The following is a 22,107-nucleotide window of genomic DNA, read 5'->3' as shown; positions in this document are numbered from 1 at the left end:
GTGAAAAACAATTAAAATCCCGCGATCGTCTCGAATCTTGTCGCAGCAATGCGCCTTAATTTGGCCTTAATTAGAATCGTTGATCGCGATAAAGGTGTTGCGCCCGGAGCTACGGCCAGCAGCCGGCACGCGCCCCCCCCCCTCCACTATCCTCTGCCCCCACCACCGCGCCGAGCATGCGCGCTAGCTCGCACCTGTCGTCAGTTGTGTGCGCGCCACCGCCATGGACGGACGTGTGTGCTCTGCATTTTGCCTCGTGCTGACTGTTGTCGCTGCTGTTCTTGCTGACGAACCTGCTCAGCTGGACCCTCATGTCCTTCAGCAGGCGCTCAGGATAGTTATGGAGAAAAACTCAGAGTTTGCCGCGCTCAGAGAAGAGGTGTTGAGTTTGAAGTGAGTTTTTCTAAGTACATTTTATTTTTATATTATAATTTGATTTGATAGTATATTTGTTTAGGTTAAGTCCCTGCTGTATGAATAAAAAGTAAAGATAAGTGGGGTGTAATAAACAAATATTTTTCTCTGTAAAACATTAACGTGTGTTCATAATTTTGTTACGAAAGAATACCTAGAGATCATTTAAATTTCTATACACTTTTTTATCCCATATTGTTATTTATTATGAATTTTGATTGGGGTCTCAGCCGTATTTTAGTGTAATATGAAACGTTTTTCCATATGAAGTAAAATATACTATTATATAATATCAGAGAACGTTTACAACTAATATAATAATTATTAGGTTTCCCGCTAGCAACTGTCAATTACACAATTTCTACACAGCACTCTACTTAAATAAAACACTAGAAAAGCGGCTAGCGAATTGTGTTTTTTATACGCAATGAAGTCGAGTTTCCGTGTTATTTTAGAGCAACTGTCACAGGTAAAATGAGATTAACTGACCTTTAAGACATCTTATACCGTTGTTTTCCATTTATTTTATTTAGTTTCATCCTAATTATGTATCATCATGCTGAGTGCTCCAAACATACCTAATTGATCGTGTCGTATTTATATTTTATTTTATAAATATTAGTTATTAATATTGCTGTGTATACAGATGTACATAGTAAAATTCTGTAGTTATAGACAAAAAACGCTCACACAAAAATCTGACAAAATATTGCTACTATTATTGCTAGTATATTGGACCACTTTAATGTTCGGCTGTTAAGCAACCAAATTAATTAATTAACGTCATGTAAACATGTTTAAGTGTTGCCAATAGTCAAACCAATCCCTTTAATGGATTTAAATGTAATGTACATAGATTGATAGCTTGGTAACTAGTAGCATAACATAACATATTGATTCAATTACGCTGATACCAGTTAGTTGTGACATGAACTAATTAAATTATTGAAACTGACGTATTTGTGATTAAAGGTGCTTGCCATAACAGATTCTGACAGGACAGAAAGGGAATTCTAATTAAGGAAAAAGATCAAGCCATGTCAGAAAACCATATCAAGGCTTTCATAAATGAACATGATTGTGACATTTTGCCTAAACAAAATTCTTGTTTGTTCATGTTTAGGCCTGATGTGGCACGTATTTATTATAGGCTAGTAATATACGAGTATATATTATGGTGTCGAATATTTCCTCAATGTAGATTAATGGTAGATTGTGTCTTCTCATCTAATTAGTTTGTATTTGCAACAGTGTTGGTTCTAATTTGTTTAGCACAGCAGATTTTCATTTCCAGAGAGTCATTGTACAAATGGCCGTATTGCGCGGACCTCCTGGCTAGACGCCCCGGGTTTGAATCTCCCCAACCACCAATGTTAGTGTCGTGTTGAATTTCGAATTTGTAGCCTGGTGGATCAGAGCCAAATTTAGGCTGTGGAAATGTTTGCATTGAAAAAAATGCGGAAGATATGAAAACCGTCTTCATTTAAAGTCATTCTAAAAAAATTCTCGTATCACAAATGTATTGAGGAAATAAAGTAGTCAACATGTAAAAGGTTAATCGGTTGATGACATTTCCTTCCTGCATTTTTGCCTCAGTTTGACTCAGAAACCCCTTTATTGATTTAAGATTTAAAAAGACAAGTGATTGACGTTTGCAAGTGCTGTATAAGTTCAAGAGTTGCTGAGTCTATTGCTTGGAGAAGTAGGGTTTTGCATTATTGTATTTATTTGCCGTAAGCTGGTTTGTTTTCTACGCCCCCGTTCTGTTTAAGCCGGGAAAATAAACTGACCCATTTGCCTTTTGCTGCTTTAATCCCTGGATAAATCAACGCCACTTGGTTAAAACAATATTTGATTTAGCTTTTACTTTATAAAGTATTTTTTAATGTGGTGGTTTGAATTTTCACAGGTTTGTCTTTCTTTTAATTTTTATATTTTTGGTTTTGTAATTAAGAGCCTTCATCAGTGGTAGCCATTTTGTATTTTATTCCTATAAGAGCAATGTTAAATTTGACAAAATCTATATAATTAATACGCTACATGAAACTTTGTCGGTTGAACTCCTCCGCCATTTCTTAACCGATTTTATCCATTGACGACTCATTGGAAAGAGCGTGTCGTGTAGATTTGCAAACTGGCCTTACATTTTTGAAAGCGTCCCTTGGGCTCTGCCCCAGTGGCTTTGAAAGTTCCCATGTTATCCTTATGGAGAACATAATTGTTTACATTTTGATCAGCTGTATAATTTAATTGCTGTTATTTATTTTTCAATTCAATGAAACGCATTGAGTATATTTACTATTTGAGTTTGTGTAAACATAACCCCCAAGACGGATCGTGTTAGTATGGTTGTATCTTAAATTTGTGTATTTATCGTTGTTTTGTGTCGCTGTGACGGATCGTGTTAGCATGATTGTAACTTAAATTTGTGCGTTTATCGTTGTTTTGTGTAGCTATAATTTATGCCTCCGACGCGACGACAACGAAACATAGACAGCAGGCGTAATCGTGATAACGACCGCAGCTACAGTGGCGCGTAATAGGCTTCAGTCAGCATCTGACCCTGGACAATCTGAACTATTAGGTTACAAATGCACCCTAACACTACCCCAAAACGACTTTTCGTTCTCAATTGGCCCTCTAGCAATGACCTGTGTTGGAGTATGTTTTATCTATGGTTGCATGTACAGCGAGGCATTTTGAGAAGGAGAAAACCAGCCGGAATGATTTAGGTTTATAAATAACGAAGATAAACATGGTCTGAGTTACACACCGGTAATCTTTGAGTTGACTCTTTTTAACTCATTGTAAATATGACTGTTATTCGTTTTGAAACTCCTGTAATGCTTTGCAATTGCTCGAATTCGAGCAACATGTACACTAGTATATCATCATTTTGAGTAGTATGCCGTTGTTATTTATAAAGATATAGTTTTGAAAATATATTTTTAGGTTCATAACATATAGTACAATGGAATAAAGAAATGATATTTCAAATATTTGTTTTTGTCTTTTATTAATAAACTATTTAATTAAAGGCTTAATTAATGATCATTAACTTATTAAGTGGAGGGAAAATGGCAAAACTAAAATCTTCACTCCCTAGAGGACCACTAATCCTTAATTTTAATACCTCAATCATTATTCACAGCAGGTTTTTTTAGAAATTCTGTTACAAAGTTAACATTGCTCTTATGGGACTACCACTGATGAAGACTCTTAATAACTATAGTATTTAAAAATCATTTTGTGTGTTTTTGACGCCATTGGATTTTTTTTAATTTTTCTAAGGATACGGCGCAAATACATGTCTTGTTACCACTGAACATCGGCACTTTGTTAGACATCAACGAAATAGTCATCTGTAACTGGTTTACAATATTGTTATTTTGTAATATAATGATTTTTTGTCGCATTATTTATTATCTTGAGCAAATGCATGAGTATTATAAATTATCGTAAAATGGTCATAACGTGAATAAATAAAATAAAAGATAATAAATCAAATAAATAAATAATATATAAATAATAAATAAAAGATCAAAGATATATAGCCATGTGACGAATTCATCTGGATTCAGAATCGACTCTCCTCAGAATTGAACCGGGAACCTTCTATTTGAAGGTAAAATACTGATAACCAATCGGTTGCTTAGACGGTTGAATGAGTTTAGTGATTTATTTATTGTTTGCCCTAAACTATGTCCGAATATTAATGATACAGTTGTAAAACTGATTTAAAAACACCCAAAATGTTGCAATCGGATGATAAGTGTATCTGTAGAAAATTTTAATAAACAATTTTAGGCATTATTAAACGAATCGGTACAAAAAAACACATACAGCACATAGAGCAATCTTGTGCATATTCAATTTTAACATTTTAACCTTTACTTTGTGAGAGTTGTGAATAAATAATTCACTGGCAAAGGTCAAATGATGAAAACTGAGTTGCCTTTTCACATTGGCACGAAAATAACAAATAGTCGTGAAATATGAAATGTGTCACATATCGGCTTTTAATGCGTCGCTGACGCTTTATCAATTTCAACCGATTCACAGAAAAATAAATTATGTGGCGTGAATGGCAAAGTTAGTGGTTGGTATTATTCATCCATTAGCTCTGACGAAATGTGCATTCGGGGATGAGTGTGGATATAATGCATTCTCACTAAAAGCGTTTATTAAATATTGTGTTATAATTTTCGTGCGTGGTATTAGAGTAGTACTTTATTAGTTGTATACTAATTAATAGTAGTAGTATTTTAGATTCCGGTATAAAGATATTCTGATATCAAGAAATTGTGTTTCTTTGTTCGTTACCACGTTAAAAAAATAAGAATAATCCAATATTGAAACGATTTATTAACCTGTTTTAGGAATACGACAAGTATAGTTGTTGGGATTCGAATACATAGTTTATCCACATTATACGTTTAGATTTGATAGATTTTGATACACAAAACAGGTAAAGTAGAGTTGTAAATGTGTGCTCTACATTTTAATAAAGAATATTGGAGGATGTTCCGCCGCAAAGCGTCACACAATACATAAAGGGGTCGGCTCACAGCACGCTGCTTCATTAAGGCTATAAACAGGCTTTCATAATTAAGAGTTTTAACGACTTAGCGTCTTTGAACACGATGCCCGCGTAATGGTTATGGTCAAATTCCGGTCAAATTGCCGCTCTGGGGATGAAACTGGTGAAAGTCTCACATTTACATACAGTCATTGAATATTGAATCCATTATTTTAATTTTATAATTTTTGGTTTATCTGGTTTGGTAAAAATTACGATTAGTGGTTCCACAATATTGGAAGAAACGTGTTCAAACATTATAATAAACAATGTATGGTACACATATGGTATTTATATTTCATTGACCCGAGGGTCGGAAAATGAGCAATGGTTAAAAAGTCACCTTTTGCCCATTGTGGGTAAATTTTTCGTCATATTGCATAATTAGTTAACAAAAAGCTAGAAAACGAAATAAGTTATATGTAAAGATAACCTCTCAAAACGACTTCGAGCTTGTTTTCAATTCTGCTGCAAATAAGCAGCTGTTTTGTAAGTGATCCAATCATTTCGTCTATTACGATTGTGTTACGGTACATTATACCATAGATATGTCGATCAATCGTTAACAATAGGCTACTTTACCTAATAAATCAATCGATAAATAATATAGATCGATACGATTGCCACAATCGAAATTTACAACTATTTACAACAGCTGGTTTGTATTCCCTAGAGAGGAAAAATGCTACTTTAGACCCATAATGGCTGTTTTTGCTGCAGCATGGCTTAAAAAATAATTGCCTCATAGCTGTTATATCGTTACCTTTTGGAAGTATACACAGTATTATCATTATAATCAAGTAAGCAACTCCACCTATTTGTGTATTTTAATCCTTGAGTGAAGTGTAGAATAGTGTCTGATGTGTAACTTTTTACTAAGATCAGCTGTTTCTTAGCCAGGATAATTTTGAAGCCCAATCATCAGGCACAATTGGGTCCAGTTTCACATTATCAAAACGTTATCGACTTTTCTCATGATTGATCCGATGTCATCTGTATGCAACGGTTACGTTAGTAAATAACTAGCTGTGTACCCGTTCTACGCACGGGGATCTTATAATATTCAGTTGAAACCTTCTTATATAACGAACAGCAGTTGGTTTGCATATTTTAAGATATGCTGGCCAAACTATTATACATAGCTTCATTTTATGTTGTTTTTTGTTGTTCCGGATCGGTATGACAATCAATAAAAGGTTAAATTACCTCTGTGTCTGCCGGTCGATCCTATAACGGTAGGCTTACTTTTATTTTTACTATCTGATCTCGTTTGCATGGCTCAATCACGTCCTGGTTGAAGTTCGTTCGCTACGCTCACTCACCTGTATGTTGGAGCTCGTTCGCTGCGCTCACTTTCCTTCAGGTTAGCTCGTTCGCTACGCTCACTTGCCTTCAGGTTAGCTCGTTCGCTACGCTCACTCGCCTCCAGGTTGCAAATTAGCTGTTGTCATAAATGTAAAAGAAATAATAGTGCTAGTGCTGCACCCTGTTGGTAATCCTTGTAACTTTAATGCTATTGAACATCACAGAACAGAACCAACTTGTTTAATTGAAACAGCTGTTAAGATTCAATAATTTCATTTCTCATAAGGTTAACATGGGCTTCCAGAAATTCCACGTCAAAAATCGACAAAAACTTGATTTTCAAGGGTTTACTGTTAAATATCTAACTGTCTCATATTCGATGAAATACGTCTAAAACCATCTCATATATGTATAGTATTTGGAAAATAAGTTTCAGGCGGGACAGTGCTATAGTTATTGAGGAGTAGTTGTAATAAAGTGCGTATTTTAGCGTTACCAAGAGAATGACAGATAGACAGACAGACAGACAGACAGACAGACAGACAGAAATTGAGATAAGGTTTGATTCGGTTTCTCTGACCTATGAAATGTAAAAATAACCAAAAAGTTCATTATTCTAAGCAATGTACAGACAAAACTCTAATTTTATTTATATAGATTTAAATCGTAATTTCAGTTTGGCTTGACTAAAAGTTTGCTACTCGACCGAATAACGCGTTATTAATTTACTCACTCAATCCGTGGTTCAGTTTAGCTTCGTTCATTTCTATTTTAAAATAAACTTCACAACCTTAACATGGGGATAAAATGTATATACTTACATAGCCTAAAGTTGTAATACATCTCAGGAAGTATAGCAAGTTTTATATTTTTTCAGCAGAAAGAAGGAAAACAACTTACAATTTGTTCACTATTTTAATTAAAAGTACAGAAGACTTCATTATTGAAAAGAAGCACTACGAATATTTAATTCACAACCTTTATTAAAGCTGACTTATTACAGGTTTATTTTTCCTAGGGTTTTACAAGTCATGTTACATTTTTAGAAGGAATAAATTTAGAAAGGAAAAAACAAGCTAGGTATAATACGGATTACCTATTAGATTTGTTGATTAGGAAACTCCTGTAGGGATTACGGGCTTAGGCAGCTCTTCCACGAATATTTCGTAGGTTTTTAGAGTGGAAACTTTTATTCTTCTTATTCGTCGCACCTACACTCTTCTATTTATGCGTACGGGATGAGCTAACTGGAAAAGCTTTGTAAAATACTGTCTTTAGTGTTACTAAACTTAACTTTCCTAGACACCTTCACGGGAAACATCATATTGTTGAGACTAAATTACACAATAAATTTACCAGATGAGTCAAGATTTTGTTTGTATTGTTTTTCACATTACTTTGGACTAGACCTAGGGCTTGCGGCATTATCACATGGATAAAACTCATTGGTGATTTGGTAGGATTTGAACCCGGGACCTCACGGACCGAAGTTCCGCGCTGTAACAGTAGGCCAGATCGATCCCCGTAAAGATATTAGAAAATTATAAAGGAGATCGATACATGACTAAGCATTTACGAGACAAAGTATTTGTGAGTGTACAACATTTTTCGTTAATATAAGAAACCAAGTGAGGTAATAATTGTGTTTCGATGACCAATTCTTAGAAAATTTACTCCTAAGATTGCACCACGATAAAATCATGATACTGGGGACACTAAAACGGAAAAATACAGTTGTATTGGAGTTGTAGGATGCAGAGAAATTTGCTAAGTATGAAGTTAATTTTAAAATATAGATATCATCGAATGATATATTTTAAAACGGATTAATCTTACACGTGTGAAAAGATGGTGTTGTACAGTACAATAAAGTATCAAGCAATATTTGATATTTCGTTACAATAAGTACAATTTCCCCTGGTCGTAAATGAGTGATTGTTATTTCCAGCCCCTGTTCTCTCTGCCTTTTCTCATTATTTCGCTTGCCACTGGAGTCGCGGTTCCAAGATATATCTCCTCTCTTTTCCAATGTTCCAATTTACTCCGGCCCCCGCTCCAGTGTGACCCTTTATCTTGTTAATGGCCTGTTTCTTCTTAATTATCAGGGGAAGAAATAAAAGCGTTGCGAAAATCTTGGGGTTTAGTCTCGCTTATGTGTGCTATTTCATACTATTGTCGTTTTCTAGCATTTGATTGTCGAAAACAAAATACAATGTTTTTGATAATGTGATATAGTTGTGATATTGGCGAAATAAACATAAATACCATGATTTTGATCGATTTCGAGCAAGGTACACCAAGGTTGAAGCATTGGAGTTTAAGGATTTCCATTTGGCGTAAACTTTGTTATTTTGGTAGAGGGTCATGCTTACGAATACGGTTTACTAAGTAAGGGGCTACTAGCCAACCTGACTAAAAGGGAAAATCGATACCGGTTTGTTTGTAAATTTGGTAAGGGCAGGATTTTTTTTATAAATTCTGCCAATAATTGATTTTTTCTGTTCGTATATTCTCATCAAACCGAATAATATAAAATACTCCATGCACACCCCAGTGATGAATTCCACACTTTTGTATATATTAGATACATTTTCCCACAAAAACTCAGTATTGGATTTAATTCTCACTTAATTTTACTCAATACCCATAAGTACTGTACTCACACATGATTTAAAGGTGTTCGGGGTCTTACAACTTATATTCAACACTGTTCGAATCCTAGTTGAAACTAAGACTCAAACGCTAAAACGCATTTTAAACTGTATATTTTGTATGAAATGTATCCGAACTCCTCCTGGATGTAGAAATGAAACGGCAGCGGAATGGAAGACATTACACACCCTGTATGTGCGAGACGGCAAGCTCTAAAGCTCAAGTAATGTTATTGGACCCATATCTGGCTTCCCTCGCCTTGGGTCTGGGCTGTACTGGAATAGAATTGAATTTTCCTCGAATTCTGTTGATAGTTTCAACTCTATTGTTTGCTTATGCTAAATATATCTCACTCTGCCTCCTATTCTATAACTGAAATTGATTACACTATATCGTGTACGTTTTTAGTGTAACTTTTCCAACATTTTGAATTGTAAGTCGATTGGTTATTAGTCATCGATCCTTTCCTATTGGTGTTAGAAATCCCGTTTGGATTTTTATTTAGTTGGGAAATTTAATTTTCAATCATTTTAGTATACACAACCAAGGAATTCCATGTTTGTTGCCCTTGTAGATCATCAAAGACACTTTAGTATGTACTTTAGTATCACAAAGTATGTGTTTCTTTCGAATGGAGAGTTGAGTTTTGACGATTACTACTTCATCTTTTTTTTATCAACTTAAACTATTTCATAGACAATTAAACTATTGAAAACCATTCTCCTCTATTACAACTAAGTTAATCGCACACTGTAAATTTAACCGTAAAATAAGAGAAAATATTTAGTCCATATTAGTGCACTGAAACGTAAATGAAACATCAATTAGGTAATTGAATTTTGCAATGTTATTAGAACTCTACATACACTTCCAAAATCAATTACCTCCTCCATTTTTTCTCATACCTCATTTTCTCCCCTTTTACAACCTTATAGACATCCATTTTTACACCGAGATGCTCCTCAACGAATTAATTCAAAGTGTTAATGTTGTGGTTTTACACCACAAAATGTTTGATAAAAGTCCCTTTACACTTGTTACGGATGAGAACTTGTCGGAACATCAGGCGGTCACGGTCGGAAGAGAGGGGTGATTTTTGTAAATCATCAAGAGGGGAATATTAATTGATGCGCAGATGGACGCCAAATGTCCACATGATGTGAAACCACTGAACTGAGACCAACCACTGAATATGACAATGTGTGCCTACTGAATATGATTACATGAATATGATCGCCCAACATGGAGCATTGTTAACAACTAAACTATGCAAGTACGATTTTTATGGATTCGTGCGGTTTTTTACACCCTTGAAATCTTAAATAATGTGTATGTCAAATAGCGGAAAGATTGTAAAATAGTAAAATAGTATATTATTTATGATTATTTTGCCAAGCTAATACAAAGCTTCAATAATGCATTAGAATGTATGAATATTTCTTCTTCTGTACAAAACTTAAATGCTTTAGATCGTGTAGAATATTTACTTCTTCAAGTGTGCAAAACTTAAATTGTGTTCTAGATCTTGTAAAATAGTTACTTCATAAAGTGTGAAAAACTTTAATTGTGCTTTGGATCGTGTAAAATGTTTAGTTCATAAAGTGTAAAAATACTTTAATTGTGCTTTGGATCGTGTAAAATGTTTAGTTCTTAAAGTGTAAAAATACTTAAATTGTGCTTTAAATCGTGTAAAATGTTTAGTTCTTAAAGGGTAAAAATACTTTAATTGTGCTTTGGATCGTGTAAAATGTTTAGTTCTTAAAGTGTAAAAATACTTTAATTATTGTGCTTTGTTGGATCGTGTAAAATGTTTAGATCTTAAAGTGCAAAAATACTTAAATTGTGCTTTGGATCGTGTAAAATGTTTAGTTCTTAAAGTGTAAAAATACTTTAATTGTGCTCTAGATCGTGTAAAATATTTACTTCTTAAGGGGATTCGCCACTGAAAAGGGTGATTTTTTTTATTTAATGAGGAAAGTGGTGAAACTATTTTTTTTCTAGTAGGGTATAGTTTAACAAAAAATGGAAAAATTTTGGTTTACTTCTAAATATAAATTATAGGTGGTAAAAAAATAAAATAGAGGTTTTTCGATCAATTTGTAAGGGGTTTTAAAAATCGATATTCTGAAGAGAGTTCTTTATGGATTTTGATAAATTTGGTGTTTTTTTAAAGACAATTATCTAAACTTAATATTTAGGTAGATTCATAATAATATCTCAGATACTTTTTTTGCTGTGACACATTAAATATAATTTTTCTTCAGAAAAAAGAATTAGTTTGAAAAAAAAATTATTGTTCAGTACCTAATTAACTTAGATACCTAATTCTACCTAAATATTTTCCTAATTCTGTCAAGAATAAGTAGTAAAAATTTCAACAATGCACCTTTAGTGGCTCTCAAGATATATCCAATTTTGTATTGAAAAACGTGAAATTTCAATGTTGCGGAAAACCGCGTTTAAATAAGAAGGTGTCCTATGATCTTGTAGCTATCGTAAAGAGCAAAACCCCTTGGTTATAACATATAATAACATTCATACATGAATTATATCATACTTTTTGGATGTAATAGGGTCCAATGTACAAAGAAATGTAAATAAATATTTTTAAAATTTTTCATGATTTTTACCTATTTTCAGTGGCAAATCCCCTTAAGGTGTGAAAAACTTAAATTGTGCTTTAGATCGTTATAGTGTAAAATACTTCAATGCATTAGGTCGTATAAAATATTTAATTCATACGTTTTAACTCTTCTCGTCGATTTTTATTTTGGCGTTGAAAATAGATGTCATAGGTTTTTACCTTGAGTGGCTTCAAATCTTTTAATTGTCAAAAAATTGAAAACATCAAAAGCTATATGTTATTGTTCAGTATAAAAATAAGTTATAGGTACATGTAATGATGAGGTAGATATGTGCGATTTAATTCGTAGGATTAAAATTGATGTTTTGTAGATAAAAAATAATGGATTTTGTCACTCATTGTGCTAAAAAAGTTGGACTATACAGAACTAAAAACCTAAGAGAATTTTTTCAGGTCACTAAGCTAGTATATCGTGGAAATCAGCGTAATTTGACAGTTTTTATTCTATAGAGGCCTGCACCGTTATTTTAAGCTGTTTCATGATGTCGTGTCATTATAAATTCTTTGCGTTTTAAGTAGACCTTAACGTTATACTAATTGCATTATGATAAGATAATGTGTTCTTAACCGTTAAATATTGTCTGCTAATTTTAATTTCTAATTTAAACACAGCTAATTACAAAATAAAGTGATTTTCTCGTCCGGTGAATGAGGAAAAGTTTTCATCAAAATTAAGTGTTTTTGAAATGTGACTTGAACAGCCTTATTCAATATTATCACTAAACTAACTGAGGTAAATGTTAGGTTTTTGATACAGGTTTATTTGTTTTCTGTATTTACTTAGTTACCAAACAGGACTTTACTCCAAGCTAAATGTTACATCTCTGTCCAAATTATATAGTTCCCTTGATACTTTATAGCATTTTACTTACTTCAAAATACTCATAAGTAGGCATAATTATGAAAACACTAATTTTTTTTAAAATATTTACAGTGCTCTGTTTTATTGATTTGTCTACGTGGCAAAATTCAATTGATTTTAAATGTTCAAATTTCAATGTTTTTTTACTGAGCGGAGCGAAGTGAAGCTCTTTGGGATCGACTTCAATGCAAACTAACACTATCACTAATACCGGCTTAACATATTTTAGCCAAACTTGCCAAGGCTATTTAGAGAAATGCTTGGAAGGTTTAGAAGAAACAATTTTTTGATAATGCCTATATTTAAAAGTAACTCTAGGGTTTGTTTATTTATGGGTTGCCATGATGGCTACAAAATCTAAACAAAACAAAGAATCATAGCATAGGATCAAGACAATATACGACAACAGTACAAAGGATACACTTTCGGATAGTGGCCACGAATCGAATAGGTACAGTATTTTACAGATTATATTCATGTAATCTATATTGGGTTATGTTATAATAAATAATATTTACCAAAATATTTTACGAACTTTATAAATACCGTACTACCTGTTAAAACACAATATAGTTGGGTATGTATAAATTTAAAGTTAGTTTCAGCTCAAGTTGGCTTTACGATGTAATTCACAGGTTAAACTAATAGTTTGTTAGATAAAACCATACGATTATCAATAATAATCATACTCACATTACAATGTTATAATTACTATAGGTACCAAAAGAAACTATTTAATGAAACAATTCGTCCAGTAATTACTCCATTTACTCGGTAATTTTTCAATTCGAAACACTAATACAACTACAGCTGAACCGAGTGCGTTTTTAACTGAACGTTGCCAAATTGACAGTCTGGGCCATTGCTTGTAAACGAATCACACCCGTCATACGAGCGCTCCGGTGAATAAACAATAAACAATGGTCAATAAACAATCCGGCGCAGTAATAATTAATGCTGGTCAGGTAAACAAACTGTTCGGATACAGGGATCAGATGACCTCTCTACATTTGGTGAACCCAATTCATACCACATTGTATGTAGTGGAGATAACAAGAATAACATGAAAGGTTGCATGTATGAGGGAATTTGCTTGATTTTACGTTTGCATTGTTATTTTGTCCTTAGACTGTCATTCATTCAGTTATTGATCGTTCACAAACGAGAAATTCCTAATACTACTAAAAAAGACTACAAGTCAGTAGCTTTTTGATGGTTCGAAACCGAACCCAGCTGTCCTTATTGGGCTTTAAATAAATTATCCTGACTAATGAAACAGCTGATCTTAGTCAGTAACAAAGCTACACAGATCTCACACCATTCTACACTCATCTTTAGGTTAAAATGCGCACCTAGGTAGCGTCCCCATATCAATAATTAATATTCATTACCATCAAACATATTCTTTTGTTTCTCAGTCCTCTTCTCTGTATTAAGAAAAAAAATTCGCATATTCAAAATATGCTTTTTTAGATCAATACTTATAACAAACCACCTACAACTATTTATTAAATAAACGGTATCAGCAATAAGACGTATTTTTTTCCATTAGCCTGTCAACAACCCTTATAATGATGGGAGTAACTATGATATTTTATTTCAATACATGAACGGTGATTACAGCTTTTTTTTCAAAACTGATCAAGCTGTTTTGGGGAAAATCCGTAAAATATTTCCGTTATTTAATGTGTTTATGGGAAAATCACCATTTATGCCCCCACACACGATATGATGATTAGAATGTTTTTACATTTAGTATGTATATTCATTTTACGTGTTGTTATTGGTTATAGAACGCTCACATAATTCTATAACCAATAGTAGTATGCACAGTATGTTAAACAGATATAATTGACTTGTATTCCTAAGTTCAAACTCCGTTGAACGTGCAACATCAAATTTATAATAAAGGGGTTTGGTGTAACTCAACTCTTACTCTTGAACCCAAAGCGTGGGGTTGAGTATTTGGACAAGTGTATACCAACCAATTCTGTGCCCATTGAACCTGAACATCTGAGCTACTGAGCTAAGCTGATCAACTGTACAATAATTCAGCTGAACCCTAGAGCGTATCAAAGCCTGATATCAATTTAAACCCCTTATCGATATTTAAGCCTAATCTCACATCTCCTATATCTTGATTTGCTCTCACGATAGGATTAAATTAATAATATTCGGTCTCTGGATTGAATAAAATTCGAGTAAACTCGTGTTATAGATAAATAAAGAATATTTGTATTTCCGTTGATTATGATTAGCCAATCCATTTCTATTCAAAAGCTGCAGCAAAATGTAGAACACAATTGAACTGGTTGAGTCGAAACTACAGCTCCGGTAATGTAAATTACTAATTTCGTTGAATTCGCCAACTTGTTAACCGTGTCGACCAAGTCCAATTAAAAGGGGAACTTTTGTAAATATCATCTTTTATTTCATTACAACTATCACACTACAGGGGGAAAATAAAATTTGTACTGTATCCCTTTTTTAATAAAATATTTTGTACAGCTGAATCCTGAAAATGCGATGTCAAATCCACAATTCGAAAGACAATGAGGTTATATTGGTTAGAAATCTGGGATCTACAGACGTCAAATTTCATACTTATGCTTATAAGTTTATCACAGAGTACCCACTCTGTGAGTTAATATACATTTTCAACTGGTTCACGATGTTATCTACAACTAAAAGTTATGAAAAAGTAGTCGGATGAGAATTAAATTTCTGCACTAGATCTCTTTGAGTACAAAATGTGCAAATCTCACGACATGTCAGACAATGAGTCAGGTATGTTCAAAATTAAATGTTATAACAATTCAACACAACTTTTACACAAAGTTAACGCCGTATCCACGCTATTGTTCGCCCCCCCCCCCCGCCGAATCTCCAAGGGGAGTCAGTTGGTAATTATTCACTTCAAACTCTCGGCTAACTCCTGATATCAATTTGAGTTTCCGATATCAATTACGTAGCAAAGCCCCAAGCAAGGTAAAGTGGAAATCACCGAGTGTTGGAATAAAGGTAGTAAATTCTTGCTCGAATAACGCTAAAATAATAATTAATATTTTTGATCTTCCTCTTTGATTGTACTGATTATGCAGTACTGATGTGAAAATTTGTTATAATCTGGAAGTTTTACTTTATAGTAGGCAATGGTGGAAGTGCAAGAAATACTCTATGCAGATGGCAATTTCAGAACGGACTGGCCGGGTAGCTGAGTGGATGTGTCAATAATCAAAAGGTCACCGGTTTGATCCTGAGAAAAGTCAGTAGCGTTTTGATGTTTCGAAACCGAACCCAGTTGTCCCTGATCATTGGGCTTTAAATAAATAATCCTGACTGATGAAACAGCTGATCTTATTCAGCAACAAAGCTGCACAGATCATCTGACAACTCTTTCCACACTAATCCTTGGGTTAAAATTGTCTATAGTTCTATGGTTAAAATACGCTAGGTGGTGCCTGCATCTAAAATAATTCTTGATAATTTAAGACAAATCCGGAGACTATGACCGGTGTTGTGTACGAGAGTGCTAATTATATTGGCTTAAGTTATAAAAAAAGCTAAAGTTGAAGTGGTGCATTGCAGAATTGTCTTTTGACAGGATACTTATTTGGCAAACATGGTGTTTTAAGGGGTCGCCGGAAGACTTCCCCCCGGAAAACTACCCCCCAGGCAGGTTCCTACGTCATATTGACGTCAGAGACCGGGGGTGGCAGTTTTTCAGTCAAGGGCACTCAAATTTAGTTGTCAAACAGTTCTAATCTAAACCTAACCAACCAAACTTGCTGTAACATTTCGAAAATCTGTTTTATATTCACCACGCCTTTTCTATTATCCAAAGGAATTACTTGAATTAAAATTACATAGCATGATTTGTCTGGGGGTGTAGTATTCCAGTCACGGACACGGCTTCCATATTGGTTAGTTAGCAGATTTTGTGACGTCACGTTTCACCTGGGGGGTAGTTTTCCGGGGGATAGTATTCCGCATCCCCGTTTTAAGTTCGTTAAAACGTCAGTTCCATTAGACGTAACTACTGTAAGTTGTTAGGCTCGAAGGTGTTGTCAGGCCAGATCATGACAGTGCATTAGTGTTTAAGATCGATCACATGTGCTACACGAGGAGTTTCGGTCTAGCAACTCCCCTCTTAGCAGCAACTCCCCCCTAGGCGACCGTGACCACAAAATAGCCCTCGGACACTTCATTTCTCATTCGGGAAACCCCTTTGACTGCTTCCTACAACCCTATCGATTACTTTTGAAACCCTATTGATTTCTTTACCTCTCAACTCAACAGACCTAGAACATGATATATTATGCTAACTTACATGGGACCTTATCCGTTGATTCACTACCACAATTATAAACACTAGTAACAATTTATATTTAAATGAATAAATTGTATAAACTAGTAGTGGGGGGGAGTGATCAATAGATTATTAGGATTAGAAGTGGTAGTGAATTAAAATTTGGTTAGGTTAGGTTAGGCTAGTATAGAGTTTAGTATATAGTTAGCAAAACCTAACCTAACATAACATAGGGTAACCTAACCTAACCTAACATATCATAACCTTACCCTAACCTGACTTAACCACATTCCACTAGTGGTATTGAGTTGACAGAATAGGTCCCTTGCATGAATACTCTAAGCCTCCAAAAGATACTAAACTAATATCATAGATTTGTCTTTATGGGTCAGGTGAAGAACAATAGTTTTCTACAGATATTTGTAGAAAACCTTTTGGCGTTTAAAATTTCTTGTTGTTTCACCAACTTTGAAACACTGTTAACCAAATACCTATCCATAACCTTTTGCTTGAACTTTGATATTATAACCATAAAGTAATGGGCTAACTGTAAAACGTACCTGAAAAGAAAAAGCAACCATTCAACTTCAACGCATTCAATATTATTATGGCATAAAACACAATAAATATTGTTTCATGATTAACTGTAGTATACTGTAGTGCATACTTGTAGTATGCAAAGTCAATTACACTCTCCACTATTTCTTTCTTTACACACCTTTTCTTTCTTTTTAGACAAACCTTTTTCCCTTCAATTTTAAACACTCTCATCTACATTCAGTTTAATATTTGTAAGTGCAGCCCGAAAGGATTCTCGGTAAATGCATGCAGATTGATTATAATTTATGCAGTTTTTACATAATTTCTAAGGGTTGATGTATTCACTTGCCTTACGGACATCAGACACATAAAAATACTTCGAATTTTACTGTAGCATTATAAGCCTGCAGTACACAAAGATGTTCAGATCTGTTTGGTTTTTTAGTTCTAATCTACTACACAAAGATTGGACGGTTTGAGGGGAAGCGACTCCATCATTTTCACCTCAACCATAGATAAAACATACTTAGTAGATTTCTCATACTTATGGAACATCTAAAGCCAATTTTATTGTTAGTTCTTCCCGGTGCACTGTAGAATTGTTTACAATTAGTTGTTATTGCAGTCATTTAAAACCTCGTTTAACCAATAAACGATCTAATCATAAACAATTACTCGCTCCCTAGTTTCATAACCAAACAAAAAAACAGTAAATTATGAACCATAAAATAATATAAACATAATTTCGTCGAAACTAGCGATCATTGTCACCGGACGATGTCCGGAAACAAAAAACGAGCTTCAAAATTTACAATGGGATGAGAAGTCTACTTGTGTTGGTTAGTCTATCAGTCTATGCCTCAATCTAACTTTTAAACAGATGACAGCTGATATACACATTAAGCTAAAAAGTAGTGTAGTGTGGTGGGATCCCAGGAAATCTTCTCCTTTAACCGTATAAATCTTGAGAACTTTAGTAATCATGATTTCCCGATGGACGACGTTGGGTTGTGGCTTCTAAAATAAAACTTCTTCTTCTTCATCTCCTTCTAAAACTTTTCATCCTGTGGTGGGTTATGAGCTTATTGTGCAAAACTATGATTGGTGTTCCACCTAGACCAAAGACCTTACCCTAACTTATCTTGTCTTCAGGTCGGAGGTGGAGCGACTCCGCAGTGGCGCTGCTGCGAAGAACGAGCAGCTGAAGGTGGCCTGGGTGTCCGGAGCCGTTGCGGAGCTGAGGTCGGAGCTGGCGGAGATATCCGCCTCTGTGAACGTCACGGAGCTCCGCAGCCGAGGGGACACCCTGGGTGAGGAGGTGCGAGTGGTGAGGAGTGACGTCATCGCTGTTCGTCGTGACGTGGATGTCCTGAGGGCGCAGACCGAGGCTAGGGTGTCAGTATTGGCGGACGACCTGAGGGATTTGGCTGTCAAGTGTAGAGTGCAGGTATGTGTTATTTTACCTGAAAATGTAGTTTTAGTAGCATAAATTTTGCTTACACGGGAGGGTGAAGTAGGGAATGATTTGGGTTGCGCTCAAAAAGGGTGTGAGCCGAGAGCTTGTAAACGACTCTTCGAAATGAATCGTTCTCTATTTCAGTTCACATAGAGCTACTATACATTTGGCTTGAAGTATACTCATAAGGCTTAAAAGTTTTTCAAAACAGTCAAGTATGGTTGGCCAAGGTATGGTTCAGTCTAGCTCTGAAAATTCTGTACAGTACTCTCAATTTTTCATACTTCGGGTAAGATCAATGTGTTATAAACAAATCTGTGCTAAATTCTGAACATCTATTTTTGACCGTTTTTCAAGTTCCAGATGAGTTCAGTTGACATAATAGAATATTCTGCGCGTTTTCCTAACCAAGCATGAACTAGCCAAACCTAACCTAACTTAACCTAACCTAATCTAACCTTATCGAACCTATCTGGGTTGTCAACATATAGTCAAATAGGCTATAGAGAGGTTATATAAGCAAAAAAATATTTTACTCTCTTTAATATTTGTTGGTTGATGGATTTAAAAACTATGAGAATCACAGTGATAGTTGGATGAAAGTGTACAATATGTGAGCCGAAACAGGTGAACGATTCGTTTAAAAGAGCGGTTCAATGAGCTTACCTTACTTGGAGCGCTAAACCCCCTTGTTCGCACTCTTGCGGATGTCATAGGGTTATCCGCCAAGGAATAACCAAGTGATTCAAATAATTATTTTGGTTTGTGCTGGGAATTCTTGGAAAGGTGGAAAGTTGCTGGGAAATCGAAGCGAGGTTTAAAATCGCAAAACTACTTGTGATATATTTCCATCGCGAGGTATTATCTAAAGCTAAGTTTAATACGGGTTAAGGACGAAAATGCCTAGGCCGACACTACCTATTTTGGGTATTAGCAACGGAATGTCATAGGAAAACTGAAGAATCGTTTTAAATAAGTAAATTGTTTCCATAATTATTATAATTTTATAATCGTAGCTGCTGTGGCCTTGTAGCCCAGAGCACGGGCTCATTACGAATCACTTTTAATGAGACATGTTTTTGTAAACTCCTCAGCTTTGTGATAGAATACGTTTACTAACTTACAAAAGTCCTACTGGGAAAAAGTAAACCTTATAAGCATTCTTTGTTGTCATAGAAGTTAATCGATTAATACTTAAAAACACACATAACTTTGAAAGCTCAGGAGCAAGTTCTGGTCGATATCGAAGCGAGAACAAGCTTATACTGTAGTAGGTGAGCGAGCTGGTCTAGTGGTAGAGTGGGACTTCGGTCCTGAGATTCCGGGTTCAAATCCCGCCATATCACCAATGGATTTTATCTAAATGATATTGCTGCAATCCCTAGGTCTAGCCTGAAGTATGTGTGAAACGAACCCAAGCTAGTCTTACAAGAAGAAAATGTAGTATAACTCGGTACAGTACCCTAGAAGTTATCTTTGAATAAATATTTTCAACGTAATTTATGAAGAATTTTTTTTTCATTATTGAAGGACATACCTCACGTGTAAACGACAAGGATGTTTATACAAATGTTGTCATAACAAAGAACTAATTAATATTCGTGTATAGAGTAAAATCGGTTATCAACGCGTTGGTAATTCCATGTTGGCTTGGAACAAAAACTGCTCATTTCAAAGGTCCGGTTTATTCTCTGGCTGAGGTCCCACAGGGAGGCATAAAGTACGCTAGACTTGCTCCAAACCTGGGCGTAAAACTAGCAACCTGCTACAATGTATTGTGACCACCTTACCCCCAACTGGAGGTTTAATACGAATTTATCTACCCTAACAAGTTAATTTGGAAAGGGAGTTTTTGCGGATTTCCTTTACATAAAGTACTACTGTAGTTTTATCTTTCTCAGAATTTAGTTTTTGTTGTGGTCACACTGTATTTACTTTGTTACGGTTTGATTTAATTTGTGCGAATTTACACCAGTGTATAACGATTATTGTTGTTGTTGTTAACGATTGTTGTGAGGGAACGGTCCAAACCCGGTTCTTGTTGAAAACTCTTCGTCGTTTTTTCTGTGCCAAATGATTCAGGTAAATAGTGTACGATTTCCATAATATTCGATTAAACCAACTACCAACTGTTGAAATTCGAAACTACAGTATACACTTTATTATTAGTACTTTAAATTATACTTACTATGGTTATTTTTCTCGAAGTGTGCGTTGTAAAGATCCTCTGTGTGGGTAGCGAGCACAGACTAAATAAAATTAAAGGATACTGCGATGATTTTATAGGAGCAAATTATAAGAACGCAAAATTCTCGTCTTCAAGAGCTTGTTTTCCTAGGAAGAGATTATTATTAGACAGTTGTTAACTTTTCACAATTTTACCAAGGTAAATTTTGAAAAAAAATCAGTTTAAACATGCATTTTTGTTGACATAAGACCGATCAATATTTCCTAAACTCTTGAAACTTCATGAGGTTGTAGTCTGATGTAATTAAAGGAATTGAATAAGCGTTTGTGTTGATCAATTTCATGAACTACGATTGTTAACATGTCAGTGAAGACGGTAACACATTCACTGATAATAATATGTAATAATTTATATATTTGGCTAAAAACATAAACACAATCATCTATGTGGCGCGCTATTCTATAAATTTTTAAGAAAAATATATTATAAAATTATATACATCATACATTTATATACCTGCTGACATATTTATGACGCACTTAGCAGTGGACGTTTTAATTGTTTTACCCAAAACATACAGATTCACATGAACCTATTTTTATGACAACTTATAAATTAGAAATTCTACTTTTAGACGAGACTATCACAAGGGCTCTTAGTCTATTGAGTTCACAAAGTATCCTAATCTAAAGTTAATCGGTTTACACAAGTTTGTCCTTTTCTCCATGAAGCAGTCTACTCAGCTGTTGTTTGTTCACTTAACCATGTAGCCTCGCTACTTGGTAGTCAGCGGGCGTGCTCGTTGCTATGATAATACACTCTTATCTTCGCAACCACGCTCGGTTTATGGAGGGAACCTGTCCAACGTATCTTACATTTTATCTCTATATACTTAAATACATTTTGTATTTATTGGTATAGATAGCGCTGTAATGCTGGGTAACCCTAAGAAATATTTTCGGGGAAATTAACTTTGCTCAAAGCTTGGTTTGTAGAGGTTATGTCAAGCTATAAAATTAAATATGATGAGTTGTATAAAAGGGTATTTTTAATTAAACAATTTTGAAGCGTTAACTGCTAAAGAATTTTTTTTATCATAATTTATTTTACAATCTGTTCAAACAAATAAAAATAAATAATATACGTGTGTATTGGAAC

General features: G+C 34.6%; 1 protein-coding gene across 1 annotated transcript in view; it reads left to right on the top strand.

The window, feature by feature from the left end:
• The first annotated feature begins 224 nt into the window (after positions 1 to 224).
• Positions 225 to 22,107, top strand: part of LOC128993861 (protein scabrous-like) — a 45,312-nt gene continuing 23,429 nt past the window's right edge. The window contains exons 1-2 of the mRNA XM_054417921.1: positions 225 to 393; positions 18,458 to 18,752. Coding sequence (XP_054273896.1) covers positions 341 to 393; positions 18,458 to 18,752 — 348 coding nt within the window. The 5' untranslated portion in view covers positions 225 to 340. The remainder of the gene's footprint in view (positions 394 to 18,457; positions 18,753 to 22,107) is intronic.

Source organism: Macrosteles quadrilineatus, unplaced genomic scaffold (assembly GCF_028750875.1).
Source record: "Macrosteles quadrilineatus isolate MER2022 unplaced genomic scaffold, UCM_ALF_1.0 Scaffold_5__1_contigs__length_97177068, whole genome shotgun sequence".
Taxonomy (NCBI): domain Eukaryota; kingdom Metazoa; phylum Arthropoda; class Insecta; order Hemiptera; family Cicadellidae; genus Macrosteles; species Macrosteles quadrilineatus.
This window is presented reverse-complemented; position numbering and strand designations above follow the sequence as displayed.